The 27,680-nt window shown below is 42.6% G+C and overlaps 2 protein-coding genes across 2 annotated transcripts in view; both read left to right on the forward strand.

Moving 5' to 3' along the window:
• On the forward strand, positions 1-1,959 carry LOC131889825 (double-headed protease inhibitor, submandibular gland-like). Its single transcript, XM_059239024.1, has 4 exons — positions 1-160; positions 237-412; positions 1,580-1,696; positions 1,774-1,959. The coding sequence occupies exons 2-4, from the start codon at positions 239-241 to the stop codon at positions 1,834-1,836; spliced, it is 354 nt and encodes a 117-aa protein (XP_059095007.1). The 5' UTR covers positions 1-160; positions 237-238; the 3' UTR covers positions 1,837-1,959.
• A 617-nt stretch (positions 1,960-2,576) lies between these two features.
• LOC131889820 (uncharacterized) overlaps positions 2,577-27,680 on the forward strand; it is a 41,845-nt gene continuing 16,741 nt past the window's right edge. The window contains exon 1 of the mRNA XM_059239017.1: positions 2,577-3,170. Coding sequence (XP_059095000.1) covers positions 2,842-3,170 — 329 coding nt within the window. The 5' untranslated portion in view covers positions 2,577-2,841. The remainder of the gene's footprint in view (positions 3,171-27,680) is intronic.

Below are 27,680 nucleotides of genomic sequence, written 5' to 3' on the forward strand. Positions count from 1 at the left end.
AGCACATTTGTCAATTTCCACAAGACAAGCACACTGTTTGGAATCGAAGCATTGCTTTTTAAGAGTGCATCATTCAGTTCCAGTTAGTTTGCGATAACACAACTGCGAAGTGGCTCAAAAATCTGTCACAAGGAGAACGAGAACTTTCTACTACAAGCAAGTAAGATTCCAAAGAACAGTCGGAACAGTAACATATTGCTTTCAAAGAAAGTTTTTGAACCCGGATTCAATTCTAGGTATGATCAAGGCATTGTCGATATTGGCGTTGCTCTTCGGAGCTGGACTCGCTGCCATCTTAGAAAAAACAGACAATTGCATCCAAAAGTGTACCAAACTTGAAGGATTCTCACCCGTTTGTGACGAGGCCAACTACCAATACGACAACAATTGCATTGCCACCGAGTGTTCTAAGGTAAAGGTTTTCAATGAAATGGTTGGAGGTGGAACAAGTTTTTGACTCATAGAAATCGGCTTTCATGTCATAAAAAAGATGAGATAAATCGTCATTCTTTGTTCCAAGCATGATGGTCCAAACAAAAAGGGAGATGATTGCGAAATTGATCCAAGTTCTTAGAGAACACAGGTTCTGTATTTAGTGCTGGACCGAAGAAGTCCTTAGCCGAAAATGAACCCATAACTTTCTTCTAGTCAGAGGTTTAAGAACTGCTTCATTTTAATGTCCTAAGATATTGAATTTTACCATGCTCTGCTCTTACACAAACGCTTACTTTTTGCACAATAATTCAAAATGAAAAAAGTTTGGGCTGAATTAGCAATTTTGCCTTACCCAACTCCTCCTTTTGCAAAACAGTCCCAAATCGACGTCACTCGAATTTCAATGACATTTTTTACTAAATACGTCAAAGAAAATGATTCTTGTATGACTACCACTTAAAAAACGTTCAGGCTATTGTTATATGCCCTCAACATAAAGGCTTGTTCTTTAAAGACCGAGAGCGTGCTTAGTTTTGTGTCAAGAATATCTTAGTTTAGTAACAAATAAAAGAATTTGCAGAAAATTTCGCGTCGAAGTTTCCCAATATCCTTGCTTCAAGTGAAATTCGATTTCAAAAAGATGGTGGTTTCTTAAGTTTGCAGTAAATAGCATAGTTAGCAGTGAGACTAACATGCACTTTCTTCGTATTTACACGTAGATTTCCCATTGGTTTAGTTCAATATAGTGCATTTACAATATTCCTCTTTTTGAGAAAGTGACCCCAATAATAATAGATGTACTCATCTTAAAACCTAACGTTAACTGCACAATTATGGTTTTGTGATGAAGTACGATTTTTTTGTTTCCCCGATGGGTCTATATTAATTGCGTATGTCTACCCTCCATTTTTACATTTGTTCAAACAAATCACTAAACCTTGCAGTCTTTTAGCGGATTGCCACTTTTATCACACTAGGAATGTTTTTACCAAAGATTTTGAAATAAGCATCTATGTCGCTTCAGTAGATGAATGCAAAATTGAGTGAATACATTTTGAACGAGCCACATGTTGTTATATAAAAGAGAACTGCAAATACGTAAAGGAGCAGCTTTGAGCTATTTCATGGATTTATACTATTCCAGACAAAATATCGCATTGTTTGCCACAAAGAATGTCCGTGCAAATTGGAATGTCAGGAGTGCCAAACTAAACCGGAAAGTCCAGTGTGTGGAGTGGACGGAAAAAACTATCGAAACAAAGTATGATCCCATTTTCGACTACTTGTCTCTTATAAAGCAAGTAGTACCATAATATGATTTTTTTTGTCCGGTTTCAGTGCGAGGCCCATTGCAACAACGTTGACATTGAATGCGAAAAAGTGTGCGGATGTTGGGACTAAATATGAATAGTTCTCTTTTTCCAATATATATCTTGCAACCAATTTGACTCGACAGAATAAAGACTCCATGATTCGGCCAAAATCCCGGGGTAGGTCGTTTTACCGATGGATGGACAAATTGGACATCGATTTTCGTTCATGACTCAATTTCATAAATTTTTCAACGAGGCACATCTTCATCACTATCAGGGATCAGAAAATGCAAATGGCTTCTCGGTGGGGTGGGAGAAACTTGGGCGAAGGCCTGGTTGGTTTGGAAAATCTTTAAGAGAATGGCACTTCCATCGCTCGGGCCAGGCACCAAAAGCTGGTAAACCAAGTTTCGAACCCTCGTCGGAATGCAATACGCTGTAAGTGCGTTCCGGAATGAAGAAGAAGGTTCAGGCGATCACCTCTCGAGTAGGACGTGTTTTAAAAACAAAGTTGATTGATCTTCCACGAACTGTCATGAGCGATTCATAGGCGAACAAGGGGGCACATATTGGCAATGGAGACCTCACAATGGAGGCCAATCGCTCGACAAAGACTATTATGCACTTGTTCTTTGCCTAGTTGCCACCGGTTTTAGATAAAAAGCGTCGCTCGTCCTCTCTTATGCCTCGTGAGTTCTGGCACAAAGATTATCTCGATAATCGTGAATGAAATTCCGATTTCGTGGTGTAACACCCGTAACCACTCTCTCGATGCATTAGAGTCGTGGCATTGATGCCTTTCCGGCGGATCATCGTCCCTCCTTTTTGCCTGATCTACGCAACCTCATCCTTGAACCGGCGTTCTCCTCGTCAAGTCCCGTTCACCGTTAGCTTCGCGAAGTTTCGTCCAATTCTCTCCACGAAAATGCCAAAGTAGAAAGACTTGGTGTATGCTCAGCTTCAGTTGGAGAAGGTAACTTGCCGTTAGCAGAGAAGGCTGTCCATTGGAAGTGTGTTTTTTATTTCGGGTGACAATTCAACCACCTTTGGAATCAATCTCCGAGTCAGAAAATAACTCTCAATCTAGTGCATCATGGCGATGAAATTCATATTTTGGGCCGTCTCTTGTTGCTCTTGCATTGGTGTTTTGAGTGCCATGCAACAAGGCAGTGTGATCCCGAGTAATAAACCTACCGGTGAGCCTTATCTGGGCAACTACATCATTGAAGATAGCTGTCAATACAAGATATGTGGTACAGAGTACTTGGATGAGTTTGGCGGCAAGCAACCGGCCATGAGTAGCTGCTCAGGTGAATGTGACGCCTTATCCCATAAGCTGGTCAATTCCAAGTTCAAGAAAGAGTTCTTGTGGTCAAAGTGTTCGATTATGTGTGCCGAGAAATATCCCGTCAAGGAATACAAGTAAGTTACTCACTGACCTTGGGTCCGTTTCCCCTAGCTTGAATGAATGAAGCATGAGGAAAAGAAAACTCATTAACTTTTCCTGCCTGACGATCCTGTGGCACTGCCATTAACCCAAGAGAACATCAACAACCCACGGAAATCGATAATCATTACCTATTGGAAAACATCACCTACAGTACACACAAACTTGCCCATGCTGGGTAGTAACCCTGAAATATTTCGAGTCAACTCCACAGAGATGACATTTTAACACGCAATAACAATTAGCAATCCATGAGGACTTATTGCACTCGTCCATCTACGTGGGTATGTTCCACAAGGCTTATTGTGGGGAAGAAGATCGCTCCAATTATTTTTGGAACATTGCCACCAGAATTAGAACTGTCCACAATCCCACAAACTGCACCACCAATCGTGGCTTTTTTTCTATCTGCACCAATGTCAGTTTGTGGAACTTTCCCTTGAGCCGGTGCTGAAAAACGTTAAGACAGAGTTAGTCAGTCCCCTTTACCTTGTTCCATGGAACGGAATTAAGATTTATTTCTCCCAGTCCCAATGTCGGGAAAATCATTTGGGTGATGAAATTATCGGTCTTTTGTCTTCTCTGGGGACTTTGAACATGAGGAACACACGCAAAGGAACATACATACTGGGGGGAACAATTTGCACATAAAACCATATGTGTTCCTTAATCTAGCCTCAATTCAATCGTGAACCAACCCAAGTTTATTCGAGTTCTACATCTCGTGATCAGATTGAAAACATTATTAAATGTTAAAGATGTCGAAATTGGCGAGATCCCCAGTTCAAGCACAGTCGTGACAAGTACAAAAAGATTTAAGGCGTTAGATAAAACTACCAGTGCCTTTTTGTGACCAGATCTCCGACGCAATTTATGACAAGGCTGAAATTCATGCTTGTCCAAAAGGCTAGGCCAATTTCAGCGCCATGAGTCGCAAAGTTGTTGACAGCATTAGAAAATATACTTCCGCTTTTATTTCCGGTTCATGTCTTCCCTCTTGGTGCAACCATTGTACTACCCAAGTGCTGAATGAAGAATCTATTCTAAGGAATAACCTCTGTACGCAATTGTGCTTCTAGGCTCTCTTTACGAACGATCCTTGGTTATTTATCAAGAAATTTCTAGCTTAGCAACGCAACGTGCACCTAAGTAAGGTTGGTGCTGTGGGACCTCTTTGGATAAATGGCCAACCTTCAATGGGGGTTTGCCACACAATTCCGAAAAGGAGACTGAAAAAAGGTTGGCGGTCTTTATGGTTACCACAATAGAGGCCACCTATTGGGAGGCCTAAAAAGCCCTCCACTAAATCTCGAGCCATGTGTGCGCTTATCATGAGAGTTATTGACGCTATTCGAGAGTGGGTTGGGCAAAAGGGAAAAACCCGATCTGAAAGGAACCTTTCCGGAATGGAAATCCGACCTGAATGGAACACTTGCGTCAAGGATTGGCATCTTGCTTTTTGGACTTACAGATCACTTTAGTACCTCTAATCCTGTGGCCATTATAAACATTGTATCTCTCGATGAATCACCCGATGATTATTTGCTGTTGATCGACTAAATCTTTGTAGTGTGCATGAGCTTAAAATGGTCTCATAGTGCTTGATTACTCAAGAATTCCGTTTGATATCTCAAGACGTGACCCTCTTAAAGTGAAAGCTTGATCGAGGATAGCAATAAGAAACTCCATTCACGATGGACACTCCATTGGAGATTACGGGTTCCATCAGGACCACTTGAAACACTTGGAACAGTCTATTGTTTGGGACTGTCCAATTGGGCTCCTTTTTATCCCCATTACAAATTCTAAGTGGAGCACTCTGTCTATCGTCGCTTTAGCTCACGTATTTCTACAAAATTTCAATCAGTTTTACTCATAGTGACGTACTCCAGCGTCAAAGCTAGTTCTTTAGCTCTTTCTTTGCCAATAGTACGTTGATCCTGGGTCCTGGGACAAAAAGTCATTTGTAATTACCTCGAAAAGCGTAGAAAAAACGCGTGATTTTTGTCCTATTCACCTCTTGAAGACCCTCAGTTCGTCTAGACTACTTGGACGAAAAACTCCCTCTCTCTCTCTCTCTAGAACATGGAACGCAATGTTTCGGAGCCAATTGACCCATTCACCTTCCGAAATGTACCGTCCACTTATGTCATTTAGAAAATATACCCTGCCTTAACAATCGATGAGGCCACACAAAACAACAGGGCTAATTCAACTATTATACGGACTGAAAAGTGATGACATGTCGAACTAGTTATTTCATTAACATTTCTATTTTTGACGGTATTTTTCTTGTATTGTCCAGCCTTGGCAATCCTCTAGAAGAAGTCAAATAAACCTCCGGACACCAATAAAACTTGAGCTCCGAGGGGAAATCAATTTCCAATGAGGGATCATGAGACTCTGGAAGTGCCTCGGTTCTATCCGGTTGTTTAACAGTTCTAACATGAAAGTAGTACGTGAGTCTGGCCGTCCAGACTCCAGACAGCCTTTCCCCTGGAGATTTTACCCCAGCCTCGCTTCGTCTGGTTGAATTTGAAAAGGCCGGATGGCTTGTCAACATGGAGACCAAGAGTGACCTTATGACCTTATCAGAGGTCGATACGCTTTTGTTCAATGCATTCTAATCCTCTCGCTAGAATGTGGACCTTTTCAGCTTCGTCTAAAAGCCAAGTTCTCAGCTGGATGAAGAGGGAGGAAATATGTCTCAATTTGTATGTTTCCGTATTCCTCGAAAAAAAGTTTTGTGTCACGAAGCTTCGGATACAATACAATGGCTTTTTGTGCAGTTCTCGCTTCCGAAACCCTATAATTTCATTCCGAATACCATAGATCTTGGCTTGGCCAAAGCTTGGCTTTGTTATGGATATGGAAATTCAGTAGCAGAGATTATTTTTTCAGCTAGCCTCCAGGAACATAAGATTGGCAAAAAGTTGAAAGGTCCGACTTTCCGGCGTGCTTTTTTGTTCCCAAAACTGGCACAACCAAAGGACGACTTCATGCACTTGCTTTGACAATGAAATTATTTGCCGACTATATTGAGTCTTGAAGCTCCTTTGAAAGATATTCCAATGACATTTTCTATTCAAAAAAGGTCAAGAATGGGATCATTGTGTAATGTAGTACATTTTGCGAATCTCTGGAAGATAAATGGCCTTTTTTTCTTCGATCTGCGCTATCTACTAAAAAAGGAAAAGAATCAAATACGTACGGTGAGGCAGGGAAGAAAACCAATAACCCCCCACTCTTTAAATCTCCCTTTATTGACCCTCAAAATGACAATATCACTCCTATCTACTTGAGTCTATGATTTTACTACCCTTTACCACTCAAAAAGGGCTTCTTCAAGACGCTCGTGCTCAGGGTTCCCACAAAAAGATGAAACTCACTCTCTACAATCTCTTGTAGGAGTATGAGAATGTATCAATTGTGGAGGTATCAATGCAATCACAGTGCAGCAAATTGCGCCTCTAAAAGGGTCTCCTCCATTGTTATAAAAGAGTCTGAATAAGCCTCCAGATCTAAATAACCTCGGATGTGGTGAGGAGCCCAGATTGAACTTTATTGTTTCTCATTTCACATAATTCTGGAGATAGGAGAGAGCCAGACGTAGGGGAAATGTGAAGGGATAAACCTGTTCCTTTCTTATCCACCTTGGTTTGTTATGGGCTAGGAAGGAAAGGAGCCAATTGGAATCTTCACTTATTACTCCTCCCCGCAACAGCGTCGAATGGCGTAGGTAATGTCTGGATTCTGCTTGAACCACTGACTTTTATGTTCCAATTTTGCCCTCCTCGCATTTCCCTTTTCAGTCCCAACTCATCCAAAGATGGTCATTGTTGGCTCAGGCACCTTTGGTCAACCTTTTTTGGGGTTGGTAATGTAGAAATAGGATTTTCCTTGAACGAATGAATGAATACCCAAGAAACAGGTATTTTATAAGGCTTTTCAAATGAATGATGGATCTGCTCGTTTGCATTAATCCGAGACTGCTCGTATTCAAGCACTTTGAAGATGAATTTGGCACAACGTGTTTGCCGGGTTTCACCTCTAGCTAGTCACCCTTTATTGCTTTCGAACACCTTTGTTTCCCTGTGTCTCCCCAGGGATGAATCCCAAAAGAAGAAATTACGAAATATGAGACGGATTACACATTTCTTAGAGAGGGCAAAAAGGCGACTAGGAGGCGCCAGATCACGAAACGAGGGGCACCAAGCTTCTTACTGGGATGGCTGCAAGATACAGAGAGATCTCATAAATTTAAAATGACATTATAAGCAAACTTCCCGAGGTGGAACATGGATTGAAGAATGAAGGAGGGAGATGAGGGAGGAAAACAAGAAAAGGGTAGGATGAGCATTCCAGGAAAGGATGGCAGAGCAGAATTGGATTTAAGGTGGTATCCAGTCCGGCTTTTGGAATCACCTAACTGGGCGATAATTCAATCAAGCTCCCGAATGGTTTCTCCAATTCCATATTGGACAAATGAATCATGGGGATCCAGATTTGGGGTGGGTAGGTGATAGAGGAGGATGCTTTTCCGGATTTTAGGGATCTCGGAGCTTGTCTCTCAAGCTCTCACGCCCTGATTAGAAATTCATGATTGTCTAATTTGTAATTCTCTTGTGCAACTCTCCAATGGAGAGAGGGGAGATCAAGAGATTGTATACCTAATCGGATTTTGCCGCTTTGAATCGCAATGCCATGAGATCCCCTTGTCCGTGCTAAAATCTCCCCAGCCTTTGAAATGTTTGTTGGGTGGCCTTTATCAAATTTTGGACCCCTGATTCCTCTTTCACACTCGCCATAAAAAACTAAAGGGGGTCTCCTTCCAAGAATTTATTCTGTCATCTCCTTTTTGGGGAAGCTCCCATTTTGCCTGGCGTGATCCCTCGTAAATCCTCGAAAGAATCGAGGTTTCCCCATTTTCTTCCTCTCGACTACTTCCACAGGCAACACCCACCCACCCACCAAAGATCTTCCCTGACAATAGATTGTTGAAAGAGACCAATTTGATCCATGGTGGCAAAAAAACGGAAACTGATTGAAAAATGGTCCGAGCAAACGAGCGGGAAAGTCACGACGTCAAGCAAAGCCAGGCAGTCTGAATCTTTTCCAAGGCTCTTCTACTCATCAAAAAAGAGAGCGTTGAGTCAATGGAACAAGACTCGCTCGTTCACTCTGGATCACTTCAAAAGGAATGGAGAAGAGCGATTGCCAACCAAACCACTACTCACTTCACTGAGTCCTTTCCCCTTTCTCATCGACTCGCTCAAAACTCCAAAAGCCAGTGTTTTAAGGTTCAAATCTGATCAGCAGGAAAAAGTGAGATTTTTTTTCTAGCCCCAAAGGAGATCGATCGACCTCGTTATTGGTGCGAGTCGTAGAAATCCAATTATAGGTGGAGATACCCTCGATGAAAGGCAATTTTAAACATGAGCCGCCCATTACAGGAGTCTTAATTGACAGACCCCATTTCAAAATGGAGTCACTCATCACCATGATTATCTAAAGACCAAAGGAGGCCGGTTGGTTGATATTACCAGACTGGATTTAGGGGAGGGGGGAGGTGGGAGCTAGTTGTCCATAATTGCATTGTCTGATAACGTGGCTGAATATTGGATTGGAATTTCCGCACCCTTGAACACCTATCCCATTTTAAGGGATCCGAATAAAGTTCTGCCGCAAGATTTGTATCAACACGAGTCCTCCATAGGCTTCGATGGTTTCAACCCAAATACTCGTGAGAACATGACCGTACTTGATGATATCTGGTCATTCACTTCGTGTGAAGACGAGAATCGCAGAAGTTAGTCGTAATCTCTAGGGAGCTCTCTTGCAAACATGCGTCTATATACTCTATGTGTACTGGGCTATGTGAAAAAGCCATGGGTGCGAAAGCGAAAGTGCTCACTGCACATCATAGATGAGACCACAGGTTTCAGATTTGTAGTTTATTTAGTGGAAATATTCATTGATGGTGTGGGCTTGATGTCGAGGGAAGTTTTCGGTCACTACTCTCCCTGGAATCGGGATCGTGTGGGGAAAAATTTGACTACATACTGAAACTGTTTTCTCATCTCGTGTTAAAATGTTGAAAGAGGTTGTGTTTGATGGGATACAGATAAATACGTGGGCACAATGGGTGGAATGGTGCTCTCAAATCAGACGGCTCATTGTCCATTCCAGTGTGAATAATCCTTTCACTCAACGCTTGAGTTGCGACAAATGCCAGCGGAAAAAAGAGAATATTCATCCGATTTGGTAAAAGCCAACACCAATGTTTTCCTAAAGCCACCCTTCCTCTTCAATTCCGACCCAAGAGACACTTGTACCGGCAAAAGCTTTGCTTTCGATTGCGTTCACCTTGTTAATACCAAGAAAATGGAGCCTAGAAATTGTTATCGCTTTTAGATATGACTCTCGTAAAAGACCTACAAACCCCGAAATATTCGGCGAGAATTGGGAAGTTGTGGGCCAGGAGTGAAGTCGGTTGTGAGCTCGAATTGAGCATTTCCCAGTCTATTCATGCAGAAAGTGACAAATATTTCCTCGTTATAGCTTCTTTGGGAGGAAAGTAAGTGGCGACAGTTTCAAAGCATGCACAAAACGAAGTAGTGCTAGCGTAGTTGAACAGAAGAAGAAGGAGGAGGAGGAAAAGGAGGTGGATAGAGACAGATACGTTAAGACTTGGGAGTCAATAACAGGGTGCCAGAAACAGGGGCTTGTACAAACCTAGGGTCTTGTAGATATATCTTGAGGAGGGCTAGAGCAGCATGAACAGTAGAAAACTTGGGAGGCTAGAGCTTGATTGATGTTACTACCTGCATGTGGTAGGATGAAGGGACATTTCAAATGGTGTCCTCACTGACAATTCCAGTTTGACGTTAAAAGTGGCTTTTTTCGCGTTAGAGGAGGTAGGTATGGCTACAATTATTGTATTAGTTGTGTATGCCGAGGTAAAGAGGAGGTTGGTGTACTTGTTAATAGTTCTGAATGAAAATCCTCGTTTGGAGCTAGATTTCGGGTTCTAATTGCTCTGGTGACGTTGACTTTCCAGCCCCTACTCCTCAGTCATCGTGTGGAATTAGAGCTTGTGGTTCCAGACTTTCCAACTATCGTCCGAAGGGAGACACCCACTGCCTGATGATGATGAGGATGATGATCCTTCTCCTTTGCCTTTGGTAGCCAAAAACAATTATCATTTCCAAACCACAAGCCGAAAAGCCATTTCAACCAGTCTCATTTCTTCCCAAAACAGGTTTAATGGATAGTTTCCACTTTGTTCAAATTGGTGCACTGGCGGAAAAGGAGCAGATTTTCCACAAAGTGAAGGCCAGTCCAACAGCTGCCTTTGTTTGCATCTCCTGCTTATTTATTTAGTAGGGTGTGCAAAACCATCCAGCCTCTAAAAACTGAGAACTGAGCCGACCAGCTACTGACTACTGACAATGGGAACGGTCTATTGTTCCAAGTTACAATTGAATCCACGTCCAGATTCTCTGTGAAGAGGATCTTGGTTTACTAATCTCGAGCATCAGACAACTTGGTCATCATTGAATCTAACCACCGAAACCAGATCGGCTGTCAGTTGACGATGGCTTTGCTTTCAAGTCAAGAATAGGGCGTTTTGAATCAGTCTTTAATCTTGAAAGTTCCCTCAAGTTTCTAATGATGTGGGTACAAATCGTATAGATTCTCTCGTAATGACGGCGTAGAATCCTGAGGCAAGTGGTGTGATTTTGTGCTTCTATCTCTCTCTCTCTCTTTCTTTCTACTTGCACTAAAACATTCAAATGAGTTTGAAAAGTTGGCTCATCCCAAGAAGCAGGAGGACAATGCCGTTGGACAAAGAGAGATCTGGGAAGTTTCGGCGAAACGAGAGCACCCAAACACTGGCTAAGAACCTCTCGGTACGTGACTTTAGACATTGGACTCCGAAGGATAAGAAGCCCGACCACGCTTTCATTATCAGTGTAGGCAAAATTTTTGCTCTGTTTCGTTTGGTATTAAATCCGCAAAGTTGTGCTGCGTTTTTCTCCTTCAAAACATCATAGACAGAAAGAACTTACTCATCTATCTGACTTCCTCCTTGAATGGGTTTCAAGTGAAGGAAAAATGTATAGAAACTCTGAATGGATAGGTTGAGTTTCTTTACGGAGCTCAGGTGGAAAGAGAGATATGCTTCTTGAAGGTTTTTTCTCCAAGTTTCATACATTTTGTCGGTAACAACGACCAGTGTTGAAGAGCGATTTATTGTGCTCTTTTAATCCATGTGACGTTTTATGGCTCATTCCGTGACTTTGACCCAAATATTTACGATGGATACTGTACATATATCCTTCCCTGTGGTCCCCGGAGTGAGTGGCTTTACTCTCTTTTCCGCTTTTGTGGTCGAGAATATGATCATTTGGGGACAATGATGCCTTTGTTTTTACCATTTTGCAGAGCTTTGCAAGGATTTCCCTCTAGGGAGGACATCTCGAGAACACAGGAAAGACGATCTGCTGTCGTCTTGCTGGTCGAGAAATCCCTTATGAGAGGCAATCCGTCGCTTTTGTTGGGTCTTCTTTGGGTCCATATGGGCCCCCTTAGACTCAGGGCTCGTCGAGTTATACTTCTTGACATATGGTCCATTCTCGTCTCCACGATGAGCCACGGCCACTTAAACCAATAACAGTCAAGAGATACCAAAAACCACGCTGACGGAGCAAAACACGAACGGAAGCATCGTTTCTATAAATCAAACTGTCCTTAAGTCAAAGCAAAAGTAGGACGTCAATGTCTGACATCATTCTTAGTCAAGTTCCAGCCGACCCTCATCTATGGAAGAGGAAAACAGTTCAAAACTAAAGGGTATCTTTGTTTTGAACTTCCTCACTTTTTCCCTCGGGAGAAAAATGAAGAAGACAATCGTGGTTAGTTCCGAGACATGACGAGCTAGGAAGCTGAGGATCCGTTGCCTGACCTTTATTGTGTGGAACACCATTAATCACGAGCCATATATTACAATGTGATGACAACTGCAAGATGTTTGGCATATTTCCTCAGATTTCTACTGCTCCGAGTGCCTTGGACCAGGGGATCCCCCGGATCCTAAATCCCAATCCTCGGAGGAGGAAACGACCAGACGAGAACGAAAACAATCCGTCAAGCTAGACTTTGAGTCGTTGGAGATCGCTGATACGATGATCATTATGTAAAATAGATAGATTTGCTCCGAGACAAGATAGTTCATCATGAATGGCTAGCATTCTACTACGTACAGCGCCATCGCATCGCGTGGACCTCTTTACCTCTGACATCGTCAGGGCGACAGACACAATTGTGTGGGCAACCAAACGTCTGCTGATGATCTACGACTATCAAACTAGTCTTGAGTGCAATAATCTACGTTCAATCCGGGGGGAGGAAACAATATCCCGCTCATCATCCGAAGAGTCGGCCAGAGCATCGTCTGATTTTCTGCATATGATTATTCAGTCAAGTGGCTTTTAGGGATGTCACTACAACCGACGCTCCACCAGAGCCCCGAGCAGTACAAGCCCTTTCCTGCCTTCAGAGCGCTCATTGTTGGGCCATTATTATTCTGCACAAAGTTGAATGAAGATATGGTGACATCTCCACAATGATCGATTCAAAGTCAGTCAAGAGTCGTTGAGCGAGCTTCCTCTGACGACATCCACAGTACTGTACTTTACACTCACCCAGGACTCGGAGAGTTCTATATAGACGAGCCCTTTCACGAGATGAATACTAGCGCATTGTCCTACACAATGTGCTCGCCATCATCACCTCAGTCACTATTGTTGGTTGTTTTTTTTTTTGACAAAATCAAAGTTAACCAAGGCAACTTTGGCAATCAAGTCGGCTTTTGATATGAGATTCGGTGATGGCTGAACAGATCCCTACAATGAGTTCAGAATGCAATGGGTCATTTTTTGTCTGGGTTCATTTTTTGGGTTAGTTGAACCTCTTTTCGAAGGATCAGTTTCTCTCTCTTTTTTGATAGTTTATGCTTTTGCAGTTTCGGGCTGGGAAGTGATTGGCATGCAGACATTCCGTAGTTGATGTCTTGATCATGAACACCTCCCCAAGCTCTCATTATGGCACTCTTCTCACATTGAAAAACATTGAATCACTCATGTCACGAAACATGGGAAAAGCAACGGCCATACAGTACGTACTCTGCACTAGACTCCCATACACACTCCCACTTTTCTGATCAGGGGAAGAGCCCGGTCCTCGAATATTATCGGAAAAGGACAGGGTGATGAAGATAGTTGCAAAGCATCGGGTAGAGGGGAACAGAAAAGATAAAACAAAAAATAAGCCCAAGAGGGGGTTTAAAAAAATCGTTTATGAATGCTTGAATAGGATACAATTAATGACTTGGCTCAACTTTGGAGGCACTCCGTTTCGGGAGGTGTTCAGTCGAGGCCGGTTTGAAGAGCTCATTTAGACACTGTACATAGAGCACTTGTCGAGAGAAAGACATGACGAGAAATGGAAGAAGAGCGTCTAGGCCACTGAGAACTCGTGGAATATCGCCACCTTTTACTGGATGGAGCATTCCCGAATGGCAGGTTCCACCTTGACTTGACTTGAAGCGGCGTTGTTGCAGTTGTTGGGGAGGGAAAACGCAAGCCACAAACACGCAATTTTGATATCAGGCACAAAAATCCCGGAATATGTATTAGTCCCTGGTGCCATGGAACATGCAATTGTCGAAGGATCGTCGGTTGTTTTTAAGGGAAGATTATGCACATACTCGTACAAAATAACGTCGGCGCATTCCTACTGCCTATGCAGGGTCGGGCTTCCGATGGTTCCAAACGATGACTCTTTGAGTGATTTGGGTGGTTGTTTTTGTCACATTGGAAGAGTGGAACAACTTGGGCACTTCGCTCTTCGTCGCATTTGGAATGGTTCTTGATTGTTAGTCAGCGATTGTTTTGTGTCTTCTGTTTTTTGTACAAGTGTACTTGACAGATCAATTAGATGCTCCATGAAGAATCCAGGCGACACCGACTGGCTAAAAACAAGGGATCAGAAAGTTTTTCGCTTCCATTTCCACTTTGGTAAGGCGGATTTCTCGCTGAGCTTTCACTCTCTGTCGGGGGTTGTTGGCTCCTCTCTGGAGGAATTATTCATGACAATTTTTGCTCATTTTCCCCTCAACTGTCACAAGCATGATCAATGAAAGTGCCCAAATATGTTGCTGACCCAACTCCAAGCATCCAACGCCCACTTCGGTGTCACTGCTAATGTATGCTAGCCATTGCTCATTTCTCCTATAGCAATAATCCATTGGAGGAGATCTCTTTCTATATACAAATGTGTACCTACATGTGCATCCCAAAGTGCTCAATGCTTTGGGGGATGAATATCTTACTTTTTCTTGGAACTGGCAAACGAAGGAAGACGAGTAGGTTCATTGCTTTTGATTGATTACCTAGCCACAATTAACACATGCATTCATAGAAAAGCCTCGACTCCACCATGCAAACACCAAGAAAGAGACAAGAAGAGCTTAAAACGATCTACCTGGGCCAACACTGGCAAAAAAAAAGATCAGTTCATCGGCCATGATGGAAGTAAGCCCTTTAAATGAAATTCATGCGCCAAACCCTCATTAGTCATTAGCCTTGATTAGCGAAAGGTTGGGATGGTCTGTGTTTATATTTGCGCATTGCTCAGCCTGATTTTGAGGTTCATATCAGTGATCTTGGCACGTTTTCCGCGACGTAAGCACACTCCTAAAGACCGTTTTGGCAGCTTCGAAATGCATTGCCACGGCTCAACGGAGTCGGAATTGGCTTCAGTACGACGAGTGGTATTAATACCTCTTCAGTTCTTGAGGGAGGCAAAGGCCAGAAAAATACGAGAATAGGCCAGGAAAAAAGATCTGACAGAGTGCTTGCTTCGTTCTTTTTCTGTATCGAAACTAAATGCAAGGATGCAAGCTCAGCCTTGACTGGGGCCATTTCAAGATCCAACGCCTGAGCAATTACTGACGCGTTTCCTTAAGCCACAAGAATATCGAGTTTTAGCTCCCTTAAAACTGCGCTGACTTTTGAAGTAGCAAGGTTTGAAGTGGGGATGTTTAGCCAAATTGAATTGCTGCCACAGACAAGTTCAGTTCGTGTAGGAGTGAAAATATAAGGGGAAGTTCAACCAGCACTGAGCACTGAAACATAAGTTCTCGTCGTCTCTCCGCTTCGATATCTTTCTGCAGTAAATGGACGGAGATGGCCCTGGGTCTCATGTGCAATTTGCCTGGGGAGTAGCCGAAACAAATGGAGTCCTCGGGGAACCATAAGTTAAAGAAATATTTCAAGTCTCTTGGTCTGGTGGCAAACCGGCAATGTCGACTCGCGGGTCACACACTACCCTTTACAAGATACACTGTTATTACATATACTACCAGCTACCCGCTCTCCTCAGTTTTTTGTAGAGTGGAAAGAGCTAACCGTTTCACATTTCTCCTCCAAATTCTCACCTTTTCGAGCCAGACATTGCGGCTTCAAGAAAGCCGTTAACAAATGCGAGTAGTATGCTTTAGGTCCATCCACTCACATTCTAGTAATATTTAGGAACAGAACAGGAACACTTTAATGAAGGGTCTAACCCCTTTCGCTTTTGGAGGGACTTGCTTCTATCTGACCAGTAATCCCTCATGGACGAAAGTCCAGTTGAAATTCTGGTCAACTCTGAATTGAATTTGTAAGCAATGAGTGACAGATATTACTTATGGTGTGATGGTGCTTTCGTGGTTGAATGAAACCAGGGTAATATAGATACAATAGTAGAAGAACTAGTAGTACTATTACATAGTAGTGGTAGAGGTAAGGTCGTTCTTCTCGGTCCGGTTGTAAGTCGGCCATAAAATGAGATTTTATTGTTTCTGAGCATGCACAAGAAGAGGTCTTTGTTGTATTTGTACTAATCCAGCCTATCAAGAATGATAACAAGGTCTATAAACTAAATTGTGCCTGTCTAGTCAAATTATCGGTCATCTTAATTAACCTCGTAAAAAACGAGTACCTGCTTTCAATCAAGAGGAAACAAAGAACAATAAGCCAAAGGTGATTCTTTTATGATGTGTCCCTTCAAGGAGCATAAGTCAAAGAGGAAAACGCAAATAATTGTGGTTTTAGATTGATATACGTATAGAAAGTTTTTTTCTGGATTAGAGAGCCTCGAATAATTCAAGTACATGGGCTGTCGTCGATGTTGGAATATACTGAATTTTGCATGGTACTCCGAAACAGATTCAGTTTCATGTTTCACTTTTTGTCCCAAACATGCGATTTTTGATGGAACTGGAGTACTTTTAATTACTCCGAGTTTAATTCAAGTTGAAGTTCGTTGTCCAAATTTAAAGACAAAACTGAACACTTTTATGCCTATCTAACACGCCATGTCTTCTTGAATGAAGTCAATTCAGTGGCTCCCGCCATCACGGCCAGAGCGGAGATTTTTATCTCTTAGCAGCTATTTATAATTCAATATTTAGAGCAATAAAAACCTTATGACTTTGATGATTCCTTTTTGATAAGAAAAGGCTCAAATTATGTCGAGGTAGACAAAAATAACGTCAATTTAGACCCTGAAGGGTCTAGTTGTGTCAGTGAGCTCATCCGTGACCAAAGTGTAATGATATAGAAAGCTCGAATTCGTCCCTTTTTGTAATGCTTCTGAAATTTGAGAACAATGACCTCATGGATGTTTGTAAAATCGGCAAAAAGTGGAAAACAAAGAAAGATTACCCACTTTAGGAGAGCTAATTGCATTGCTCTTAACCCTTGAGAAAATGCCGAAGAAGCTCCTAACAGGAAAGGAGTCTCTCCTTTCAAAGAGATAAATCAGTCTAGCAAGCTTCTTCGCCAATCACTTCATTAACACCCAAGTCAGATCGACAAATCAGATCTTGCCAGGACTTCAATGGAACGTTCAGAAAGTTCCTTTGCGAATTTGCATTTTCATTGTTGTTTTAGTCTTGGAACACCAAGCGGACTAATCGGAGGGGGGGAGGGAAAGACTTTCAATTTGGGGACGAGAAAATCCTGGAATGCTCTCTCGCTGGCCTGAAATATCTCTTTCCCAAGGAGGAATTCAGCAAAATTTTCTTCCCTCTTTGTCTAATGAAAGCCTTCAGCACGGTTGACTTGGACAAAAACACTAATCTTGGCCAGGAAATATGCCAAGTATTCCACACCTTTTCCCAATTGACACCCAATAATTCATTCGCCCGGGCTCATCATGAACGAGAGCTATCTGTTTCCCCAAGCTTGTCCAGGTTTTTGTGCTACCTCCCGAGATTTTTGCGTGTCAAGAGACCATAATCATAATCCATTCATTAACCCAGGCACGTGTCCCTGACGAGAGAACTTGATCTGGTTGGTTGATATTGGCAATGACAGCTTGTGAGCTCTCTTTTTGTTTCAGTTTCTGAGGCTACCAGGTTGGGAACATATTTCTTGGGGAGAACAAAGAGAGACAGATCCTTGATTATTTCTTTTAGTAACCTCATTCTCCAGATTGTCGCATGAAGGACTATATTTTCATATCTGTTTCATTCAACTGATAACAACTTGTATTGGATTAAAGCAACATTCTCGGCCCGCTTTGGAACGATAATGGCAAATTAGCCTGAATCCTGCGTCTCCCAAGAGCTCAGCTTGTTTGATAAAATGAGCCCCTTTATTCGGGGAGTTAGATCCGCTTCACCCTTTTTAGCCCCGACTAATTAGCCATTCAATCTGGGATTGGCCTCACATCCAACACTACCCACCCCATATTGTATTACTACATAGTGTTGTAAAGGGTTGGAGGCTTCAATCTTAGGCGAAAGTGTTCTTGTTCTAGATCCGCCCAATATCCACCCTCTCTACTTTGAGAGAAATTAGGCCAGTGCAGTGATGCCATTATTAAATCCGAGCTAAGACATCCTGGGGTGAAGAGGAAATGTTGAGGAGACCGCACATGCTTGCAGATTTGGCTATTGCATAAGAGGGAAGTTGTACTATGATGGAGAGGGATATGCTTGTACTTTTAGGCAGGAAAAGCACAATTGAGGTCAAGAGGGAACACATCCTACATGCATGTGAAGTCACCGAAGACACATACACACACCTCACACACGAACTAATCTGGGGAAGAAGATGGAGATTATGCACGATGTAAATGTAGAGTATATGATACAACCAGCCGAATCGGAGCGGGGAACCAATAGTTTGCGTCATCATGATATCGACTGGTTCTCGCGAAACATGTAGAAATTGATCGGCAGTGCCTTTTTTCCTCCTCACAAAATATCGTTCCTTGGCAGATGTGGAAATGCTGGATATGGTAATCCTGTCCTCTCTCTCTCTCTCTCTCTCTCAACCAGGAATAATGGCTCAGGATGCCGTCTGATATGCATTCTGATCCATAATCAGGGGGCCCACTAGATCCATTTCATGGCCTGGCATCGCTTAGGACGACGGACAGTCTTGGAATCCTTTTCTTTTTCCTGATTTACATCCCAGCTGAGTGGGTGTACTTTTATCCACAATCTCGTTCCCTTTCTTTCACCAACGTCCCACTTGAGATTGTGCCAAAAATGGACCAACTACCATAATCGGGAGTGAAGGAATCAGAGAGGAAAGAGAGAAGTCAGAAGAGAGGGGGACCGAGTGATTAGCTAGCAAGTTTTCCGTTGCTCTGTCGTTTACAGTTTCTCATGCATGTATTGACTTTCTTTTAGGTAAGTCCTCTCGAGAATATCTATCAACCGCCCCACCGCAGACAAATCGTCGTGGAAGTGAAATGACTGACTAATGAGCGTTCCAAATGGCTTCCAACCTATCGAATGAAGTGGTGACAGACAGACAGACTGACTGACTGACTTTCAATCGTAATGGTTTTCACCTTTCCAGCCCTTCCCATTGGTCCTTTGTTTACGAGCGTTTAACAAAAACACCTGCATTGAAACTAATTTGACAGACAAATTACGGGGTTCTCGATTTCCTCATAAATCACAACCAAATGCAATCACGCAGGAGCCACAAATGACAGGAATCAAGCTAGAAACGCTTTAACACTTCGAAGAGCGGCGAATATTCGATCGAAATACGTTGGATTTTCAAACTTTAGAGCGATCGCAAGGATTGATTGACCAAGTGGCCCTCTTCATTAAGCTCAATGGTCACAATGGCACAGAGCATGAGAAAGAGATACTGCCATTGGTTCAATGACAACGACAAAGTTCTCGCTCACTTCGAACTTGTCTGGCTTTGAATGCTATCAGGCTTGAGCGATCTCCAATGAGTCTATTGATCGGCGTGACTTCTTTGCTGCCCGACAAAGTGACACAGTTTGACATTGGTTATTGGGCCAAGTCGCTCAAGAATGTTCGCCTTGAGCCAAGTAAGCATCCATCTTGGGTGGCTTGTCAGCGTTAATGAGTTCTGATCTCTCAAAGAACGACTACGTTCTCTATGTACGGAATAAGCACTTTCCAATTTCTTTTGTGTTCCACCATTTGTCTCGACCCTTTTTCCGACCTGCAATTTTGGCGCACAAAATATAGATTGGGCTCTATTTTACACCCGAGGGCAAAATCCAATTTTGCGCGTCATTGATTGACTTCAAAGCAAATCGGGTTGCAAAGATGAGAGTACACCCCAATTTTGAGGACGAGCTAAAATGGCCGCAAGAAATGCGAACAAGCTTGCTTGCAAATACGGACAAACCACAAACCACAGGTCAAAAACAACTGATTTTAAACATCAACCAGGGCAAGAAAAAATGACTAGAGAACGGTTTGAAATCCAAGCCAATTTTCACCTATCCAATCGCAATAACATTGCGACCCCTTAGAGCAGGTGCAAAAAAATTGCAAACGCCGATGAGAAAAGCGGAAACGTCTTAATTCCCGTCCAGCTCGTTTGGAATCCCCTTCAGAGCCCCGTAATTTAAATCCGCTTTGCCTGTCGAAAATTATCACTTAAACATGGACCGACAACTTCATCCCCGTCCGTTTCAACTTGTTCATCATCATTACTCGACGAGCTTCCTTCCCCAAGGAGATAGTCGAGGAACTGCTTGATGCCAATCCAAGAGGTCTGGATGACTTTTTTCCCAACCCTTCACTGGTGGGTGTGTATTACAATGTGGTTGGTCGAAATGCGCCAACAATGACGAGGGCGACCAATTGCGTCCAGGAGAAGCCGCAATACGAAGCGCGTAATTGGGACCGGAAAAATCAAAATTGTTTTATAGGCTAAGGGGGAAATAGCGATTCCCCCTTGATTTTTTTTGGCCAATTCCCGAGTCGAGCCATTCATCATCTTCAATATCGAGACTGTCGGTTTTTGGCACGAAAAACGTTCACAGGATCGACGAAAATGCTCAGACCACGTGTGAGTCTTTTTGATACAAAAGCTCGTCTCAAATTTAGGGAATTAGCTTTAGTTTTAGCTACTTCCTTTTCCACTTGTTTCCTGTGCACTCGACTCGAAATTATGTTGCCCATGAAATATAACGGCAAACTTCAGTCGTTGCTGTTGAAGCAGTGGACTCTCCTCAGAGAAGGCACACTAAAAGCCACAAAACATTCATTCAAGCGTCTTCTTCATGCCATAATTAAGTGGTCAGTGGTTGCAATATGGCACTTCCCTTCAACAGGATCTCTACCAAGAACCATCGCAATAAGAGAGAGAGAGCTACACACACAGGCAGCCAAACCAACAGTTTTTGAGTCGTGAAGCCAACAACTATTGAAAGTAGATAGAACCACAGTCAGAGACTCAGAAGAGAAGCTGAGAAGGAACTTGGAACATCAGGCTTCAAATTGGTGTTTTCGACTGAAACGAGCCAGACTGACATGGATTAGTGTCACCACAATTCTGACTTCATTTAGCCGAAACAGACTGACAGACAGTTGTTCACAGTCAGGGGGGGGTTCCAAATTTGGCACAAAATATGAAGCTTTTACAGGGCTTTTAACTTGATAATGGTTGTTCATTATTTATGGCTCGACGAGTCGGGGCAAAGATTGTTCTCAGAGCGATACGTTCTGGCCTGCCTATCCCATGTATACGTAGTACATACGAATGATACGTTAGGGAAGGGTGAGAAAAAGGAGAACGAAGGAAGGTGCCGATAAATAAACCAATGCCCTAGATTAGCGGGAGTATCTCTGTGCAATTTAAGATGTGGTGGAGTCCACCCCTTGAAATTGCCATATCTCAGCCCTAATGTTCCTTCCTAACCTTTTAGCTTGGCTTGGATTGACTTGCCTCCTGTGGAGAAAGAGAAAGATCTTTGGTCAGGGTGATTTGCCCAGATTATGGGCTGGCAAATCAGACATCACCTTATAAAAAAATAGACGAGGCAAGCACACAAGGAAGCAGAAAGGCACCCAGCCCCTTTTCTTCGATCTGTGAAATAGAGTGATGAGGAGGATGTCCCGACCCAACACACCCCGGCTCAAAATGATTCCTTCTGTCATGGTTCATTAAATGATTCACCGCGGTCATTTTGAAAGACAAGACCCGATCCATCCCGAGCGAATCTAAACGGGTGAGCTGAAGATCACGGGGAAACACTCGCTTGAGATGGAGATCTCTTTTCAAGACGTCGACGGGAACGCACGTTTCAAGCCATTTGAAGAATTGACAATGGTAGGGCTGTTTTTGTTTCAGTCAAGCGCATCCAAAGCTGAAATGCCAACGAGACACGGAAACAATTTGGACGTTGATGATAGATTTCGAGTGAGAACAGATTGGCAACCGAAAAGTTCAAGCTCTTTTTTTTCGTTTGCCGCAAAGTCGCACCTTTTCTTGTTGAGGAGTTCAAGCACCTCTCGGAATTGAAGACGAAGACCAAAAATGCCAGTCGCAAAAGATATGTAAGAAAAGCATGGTTTTGTGTACTTACCTTAACAATTTATCATACAACAGTAAAAGGGGAAAATCACGGGAAATTAATTAAAACTCGTGAAACTTTGTTGGCAGGGGAAAAGTAGACTCGGGAATATTTCCGGAATTCCACTTTGCACTTTTTCTCCGAGTTCGACCAAGAAAAACGTCCGGGTATTGGGTTGGCTCAACTTTAAAGGAAAGTATTGCATATGGTGTGCCAAATTCAGATTCCATTTCCAGTCGTCCCCATTTCAGGAACCGACTATTCTGGGATGGATCCAGATTTGAAAAAAAACCTAGGAATGACATTTAGGAGCATCCGATAATTTGCACGGACACGACTAAAGCAAGCTCTAGCTTGCCTTCCACTTTGAGAAGAGGAGATCACAATATCGGATTTTTGAATAATTTATAGCCAACGCTTTGTAAGGATAGTATCTACGTAGAATTCTAGCTTCGGGATATTTAGACCAAGTTGGGATAAAGATCGAGAAAATAAAAGATACATAGTGCAATGCTGGGAATCTACAACCTTAGCTACCGATGAATAATGCACCTTCTCCTGAGAAGATGGTTTCTTCTTTGACCACGTTGAGCCCTGTGAATTCAACATAAACCGAGTTTTGCCAATTCTGATAAAATCTCAATAATGCTCCAGTTTTTATCAATCATCTAAAAATAAGCATGACGAAATATATCCACATGAAATCAAATTCAGATGAAGTTGATTGAAAGAAAGAGCAAGACGCTACTTTTGAGATATTTCTTTCAAGTGAGTGGTCCATTTTCTACAATATTCCAACCTACCCAAAAGTTGCGTACACTTTGTCCATACGATTCAGAGACCTTCAATTTTCATGAATCTTTGTCAAAAATATTCTCTCGTTATCCCTGACTCAACTTTCGTTGGAATGCTATCGAATATCTGGCTCCATAATTTTATTCGAAAAAGGGCTTAAATTGAATCCACACGCAAGCACATAGCATGAGGATGATACTCTAAATTTGGAGTCTTAATGACTATCATGTTCAATCCTTTACTATAATTTAAAAAGATGATAGTCATTAAAACTCCAAGATTAAAGTCCGAGGTTACTCTTTTAGCGTTTTTTTCAGATGATGGCACATGATGAATTGGAAAAGCATGTTTGTGTCGAGGCAAAAAGAGTCCTGTATCGATCGGAAAGGAATTTGGCTCTCCGAACGAACTCAATGACGATTATTTGTCAATATGGAAACTGCCATTTTTAGTTTCACAGCCAAAGCTTTGGTAATTATACGTATTGGGCCACAAAAATATTTGCCAAGAAATAAGTATGATATATTATATATGAGCATTTCACTCCACCCTGACAGCCTCACGTGTAAATGATTGGTAATGGTTGGTCGGAGCGGAAACCCGAAAGTGTAGCACAAGTTCTTTAGAAAATGCAAAAAGTGCACACGAAAGCCATTTTTTCAGCTGTCTGTTACCACAATTAAATATGAAATACGGCATCTTGAGCAAGCACTGTCGTGGTCTTTTGTTTTTGAAGAGAAACTCTTGTTCACGTGGGCCCCACTCCCAGTCGACTAAAGCAGTATATGGACCAATGCGACTGCAAGATATGTCTTTGAAATAATCCTTCCATATTTCTGATGAATCTAAAGACTCACCTACATCTCAAGTTAAGGTTTTAAAAATCAAGAGAAAAAAATCTCTATTTTTCAGTTTCAGGAACTTTCTCATCCAAATCAATTATGCAAGCCAATTTGAATAATGCATAATTGCTTACAAGAATCGAAAGGAACTACTTTCTATGGGGAAGAGCTTTAACCAAAAGTCAGTCAGTCAGTCCTCATCCTCGAGTAAATGCTGATGCTAGCTTTGCTCTGGTTGGCAAATGCAAACAAAGCCCTAGACAATGTTCTCTTGTGGGTTGGAAATTGTGGGTAATTGCCGGGCACAACTGTCCGGAATTAAGTGGGGACTCTCTTCGCTCGCAGCCTGACTCTCGCACCAGCATTGTGCTCTCCTTAGATTCCACGTACTCTACAGTCTACTAGAATACAATATATGCTCTTGGCGGGATCCCTTCAATGAGGACGGAACCTAGACACAAGCCATTCAAGTTGGCTTAAAGAAGTGCCTCAATCTCTATTTGGTGGTTGAAAAGCCAACCGAGGAGCCTATAAATAATGCCAAGGGAACAATTACAACGATTGCCGATTCCAGGAGACACATTAGCTGGGAGCTACCGAAACCATAAATCACCCATCCAGATGGAAAGATGACCGCCACATTTTTTCCATCTTCTTCCAAAAACCTGCCTTGGAGGCCAAAGTAAATATCGATTTGTTTCGTTGAAGGACTCCCAAGAACTGTGGGACTGCTTTTGATCTCCAGATCGAAATCAGTACCCAACTACCACGGTGAATAGAGAATGTGGAGGCGACTTTTGTTGAACAAGAATTTCAATCTTCCCTCACAAAGCAATGTAGATCGAGTCGCTCGTTTTGAAGTGTGATATCAAAGCCCCCTGTCGACCCAGTCTCACATACGCAGTAGTAGTCGGGAGGTCTCTCGTCACTCCTTAGAAAGCAAGTGAGTGTGGATGTGTTCACGAAATTCTATCGCCTAAATATCGATTGAGGCAGCTGATTTGGCAGCTCAAGTGTGACATTCATCATTCGCCATAATTTCGTGTCTGAAAAATATCAACTTCCGTCTCTCTCCTTCTGGAGTCCCTCAAAGCCCCAAATGAGGCACCCGCGCCAGACTTTTCGAACGGAGGAAGCCATTTGCTTTCAGCAAGGCATAAATCACCGCAGAAGATTCAATTTTGTGGCCACTATTTAGTGTTTAGAGTCGGGAGGGAAGGGAACAGGTCTAATATCAATGGATATCCTCTCTTCCCGCCTTCCTCCCTGATTGAATCGAATGCCAAAAGAAACCGTTGCGCACGGGGAATTAAAGTAAATGCTCAGGAAGGAAATGAGGCCATACTAAGTAGCAAGGTATCATTCTCTCTCGCTCCTCCTCGGGGCTTTTGCAGTTTTACTGCCTACACACTAGGGCAGCGTGGCACAGTACAGTGGATGAAAAATCAATCCGTTTCAGCCCTTATAACTCAAAACCAAGTCCTTCGTCCCTCAGGTTTCCGTTTGGCAGGGCCAGGGGTGAGAGATGTGAGAGATTTGTCATCAATCTCAAGGTGAGCTTGTCTGGAGTAAGAACTGGAGAGGGTCTCTTTCGCGTGGCCAAGATGATCATATTGTACGAGGAGTTGTCGCTCTCCCAGAACACCCCACAGATGCCAAGCTTAGCATTGACAAATGATCCTGTTGTCAAGTGGACTCGCCATACCAATATTCAAAGTTCTAAAGCAGAATTCAAAAAGGCGAGCGAAAGACGCTGAGCTCGTTTCCAGGTGGAGTTGTTCGTAATGGTCGGAGGATAATGATGATCACTCTGGTCGATCGAGGTAGTTCCAATTGCACTTGTAGGGTTTTGTCATTCAACTCGAGGAGTATCAATAGGAATGGCTGAATGATTGGAAATCCTTTGTGAATTGTTGTTGACTGAAGAAGAGAACGAGAAGGAGGATCCGGTCCCTAAGTCGGAGAGAGGTACTCGCAGATAAGTTTGAGATAGTGTGCACACAGGCATTCGAAAACAAGCACAAAATTTGTCTGAAATAGACCATCAAGAAGACTAATGATGATTTCGGCGTTTGGAATTGAAGCTCTTGGAAGAAACTCTCGCTCTGTTTTAGAAAAGCATTTGCCAAAAGTCACGCTCTTTGAGTTCACCTACAATACTTGAATTGATTGCAGCGGCTACTGAAGATAACTTTACCTCAATACTAGGTGGGAATATTACTTTGAGTCAAATCACGTCAATCAAACCCATTAACCAATTTGGCTCGTTGTACAAGTATGAATGTATTAACATGCAAAAATGTATGATTCATACTCTTTAAGAACAAGTCTGAAACTAAAACATAATTGGTCAACGAAGTTTTTCAAATAGTAGAGAGCTGTTTGGTCAAGAATTCCGCATTATAGCAAGATTTTCTGAGTACAAGATTTGTGGCGTATCTCTAAACGGAAGCGAAGCTTTCAAGAATGGATGTTTGAAGAGATTCTGAGTCAACAAAAGAGTCTTGCTTTAAAGACCAACAGAGGTACGCTTCATTTCAAGTCCCTCGTTTTTAGGAATGAAACTCAAAGAAGTGAAGTTGGCATTCGGGTTATCGTTTCCCACAAGATTATGGCAATGAAATTGGGTTTGATGTGTGCCAAAAAAATGAGAGTGAAGCGAGCCATTTCAAGTCGAAACGAAGAAGGCTAAGAGAGAGAGAGAGAGAAAAAAAGAGTCTCCCAAGGCAAAAGGCTGTGAAGACTGATCACTTCTGATTTTATAGGGCGAGGGCTATCATTCCTTTCACTCTATTTCTTCCTGTCCATAGATGTATTCGCTCGAATGGTCCAGAATGTCTCGGGAAATGTCTCCAACTCTATATATACTAGGTTCTTCTCCTTCTCTACTCCTTCTTACTTGGGTAGAGTTTGTCCATTAGGGGGAGATTTCCACACAAATTCAGAGAGAAAGCGACTCTTTGGAACGTGATGTAAGATGGAACTNTGGGATGGCTTTGAATGGGATCGATACCTCAGGTTGAACTTGAATGTGATTTGCATAATTCCATTTCTTGCCTTTGATTGCTTTATTGGATGCTCATCCAAGTGAATCCTAAAGCAGTCATATCAAAAGAAGAGTACTTGGAAGGAGCAATGATCGCGAAACAAGTACTCTGTCGGTTACTTTCGAGAAAATAAGACATACGCACATATCGTTTGAGGTCATCCATTTCTTACTTATGCGCTTCGATTACTTCTTTTCCTTCAAGCTAGAGAGAGCTGCCATTACTTTCGAGTGGAAACTTTTCTGATTTCCAGATTCATTCACTGGTCAAGGAGGTTCCAGATGGACAATAACTCTCATCTAATCATGATCTACTGTATTTACGTTGGTGGGACTTTGTTTGACCCTTTCCGTGAAAGTGGATCCAGTGAAGGAAAAGAACGGAAGATGTCATGAAGATCCCCAAAGGTGGGGTGAAACCTGCCAGGTTTATCTTTCTCCAGAGATGAATCAAACAATGAAAAAGCAAGCGTCTGAGCAAACACAAGTGTGCTACTTTTATAGTTCTCCTTCACTACTTTTGGACCCCGTGGCCCAAGAAGACAAGAGAGCAGCCATCTCAAACCTTATTGTAGACGGTTCCGAATGGAACGAAGGGGGAACGGAAGGGAGAATCTCGCACTTTATTGGTAGGGAATCTGTTTTATTAAGTTTACACGGCCCAACTTGGCACCTAGGAGCAACTTTCTGTCGATTCTAGAGAAGAATAAGGCTCAGGAGGGATCTTGAATAAAATTTATCTCTCCGTCTGGTGCCCATTGCTCCCTGCTGTACCGTACATCCGCCAGCAACTTTCTGTCGATTCTAGAGAAGAATAAGGCTCAGGAGGGATCTTGAATAAAATTTATCTCTCCGTCTGGTGCCCAATGCTCCGGGCAAAATCTAGA

Source organism: Tigriopus californicus, chromosome 11 (assembly GCF_007210705.1).
Source record: "Tigriopus californicus strain San Diego chromosome 11, Tcal_SD_v2.1, whole genome shotgun sequence".
NCBI classification, from domain to species: domain Eukaryota; kingdom Metazoa; phylum Arthropoda; class Copepoda; order Harpacticoida; family Harpacticidae; genus Tigriopus; species Tigriopus californicus.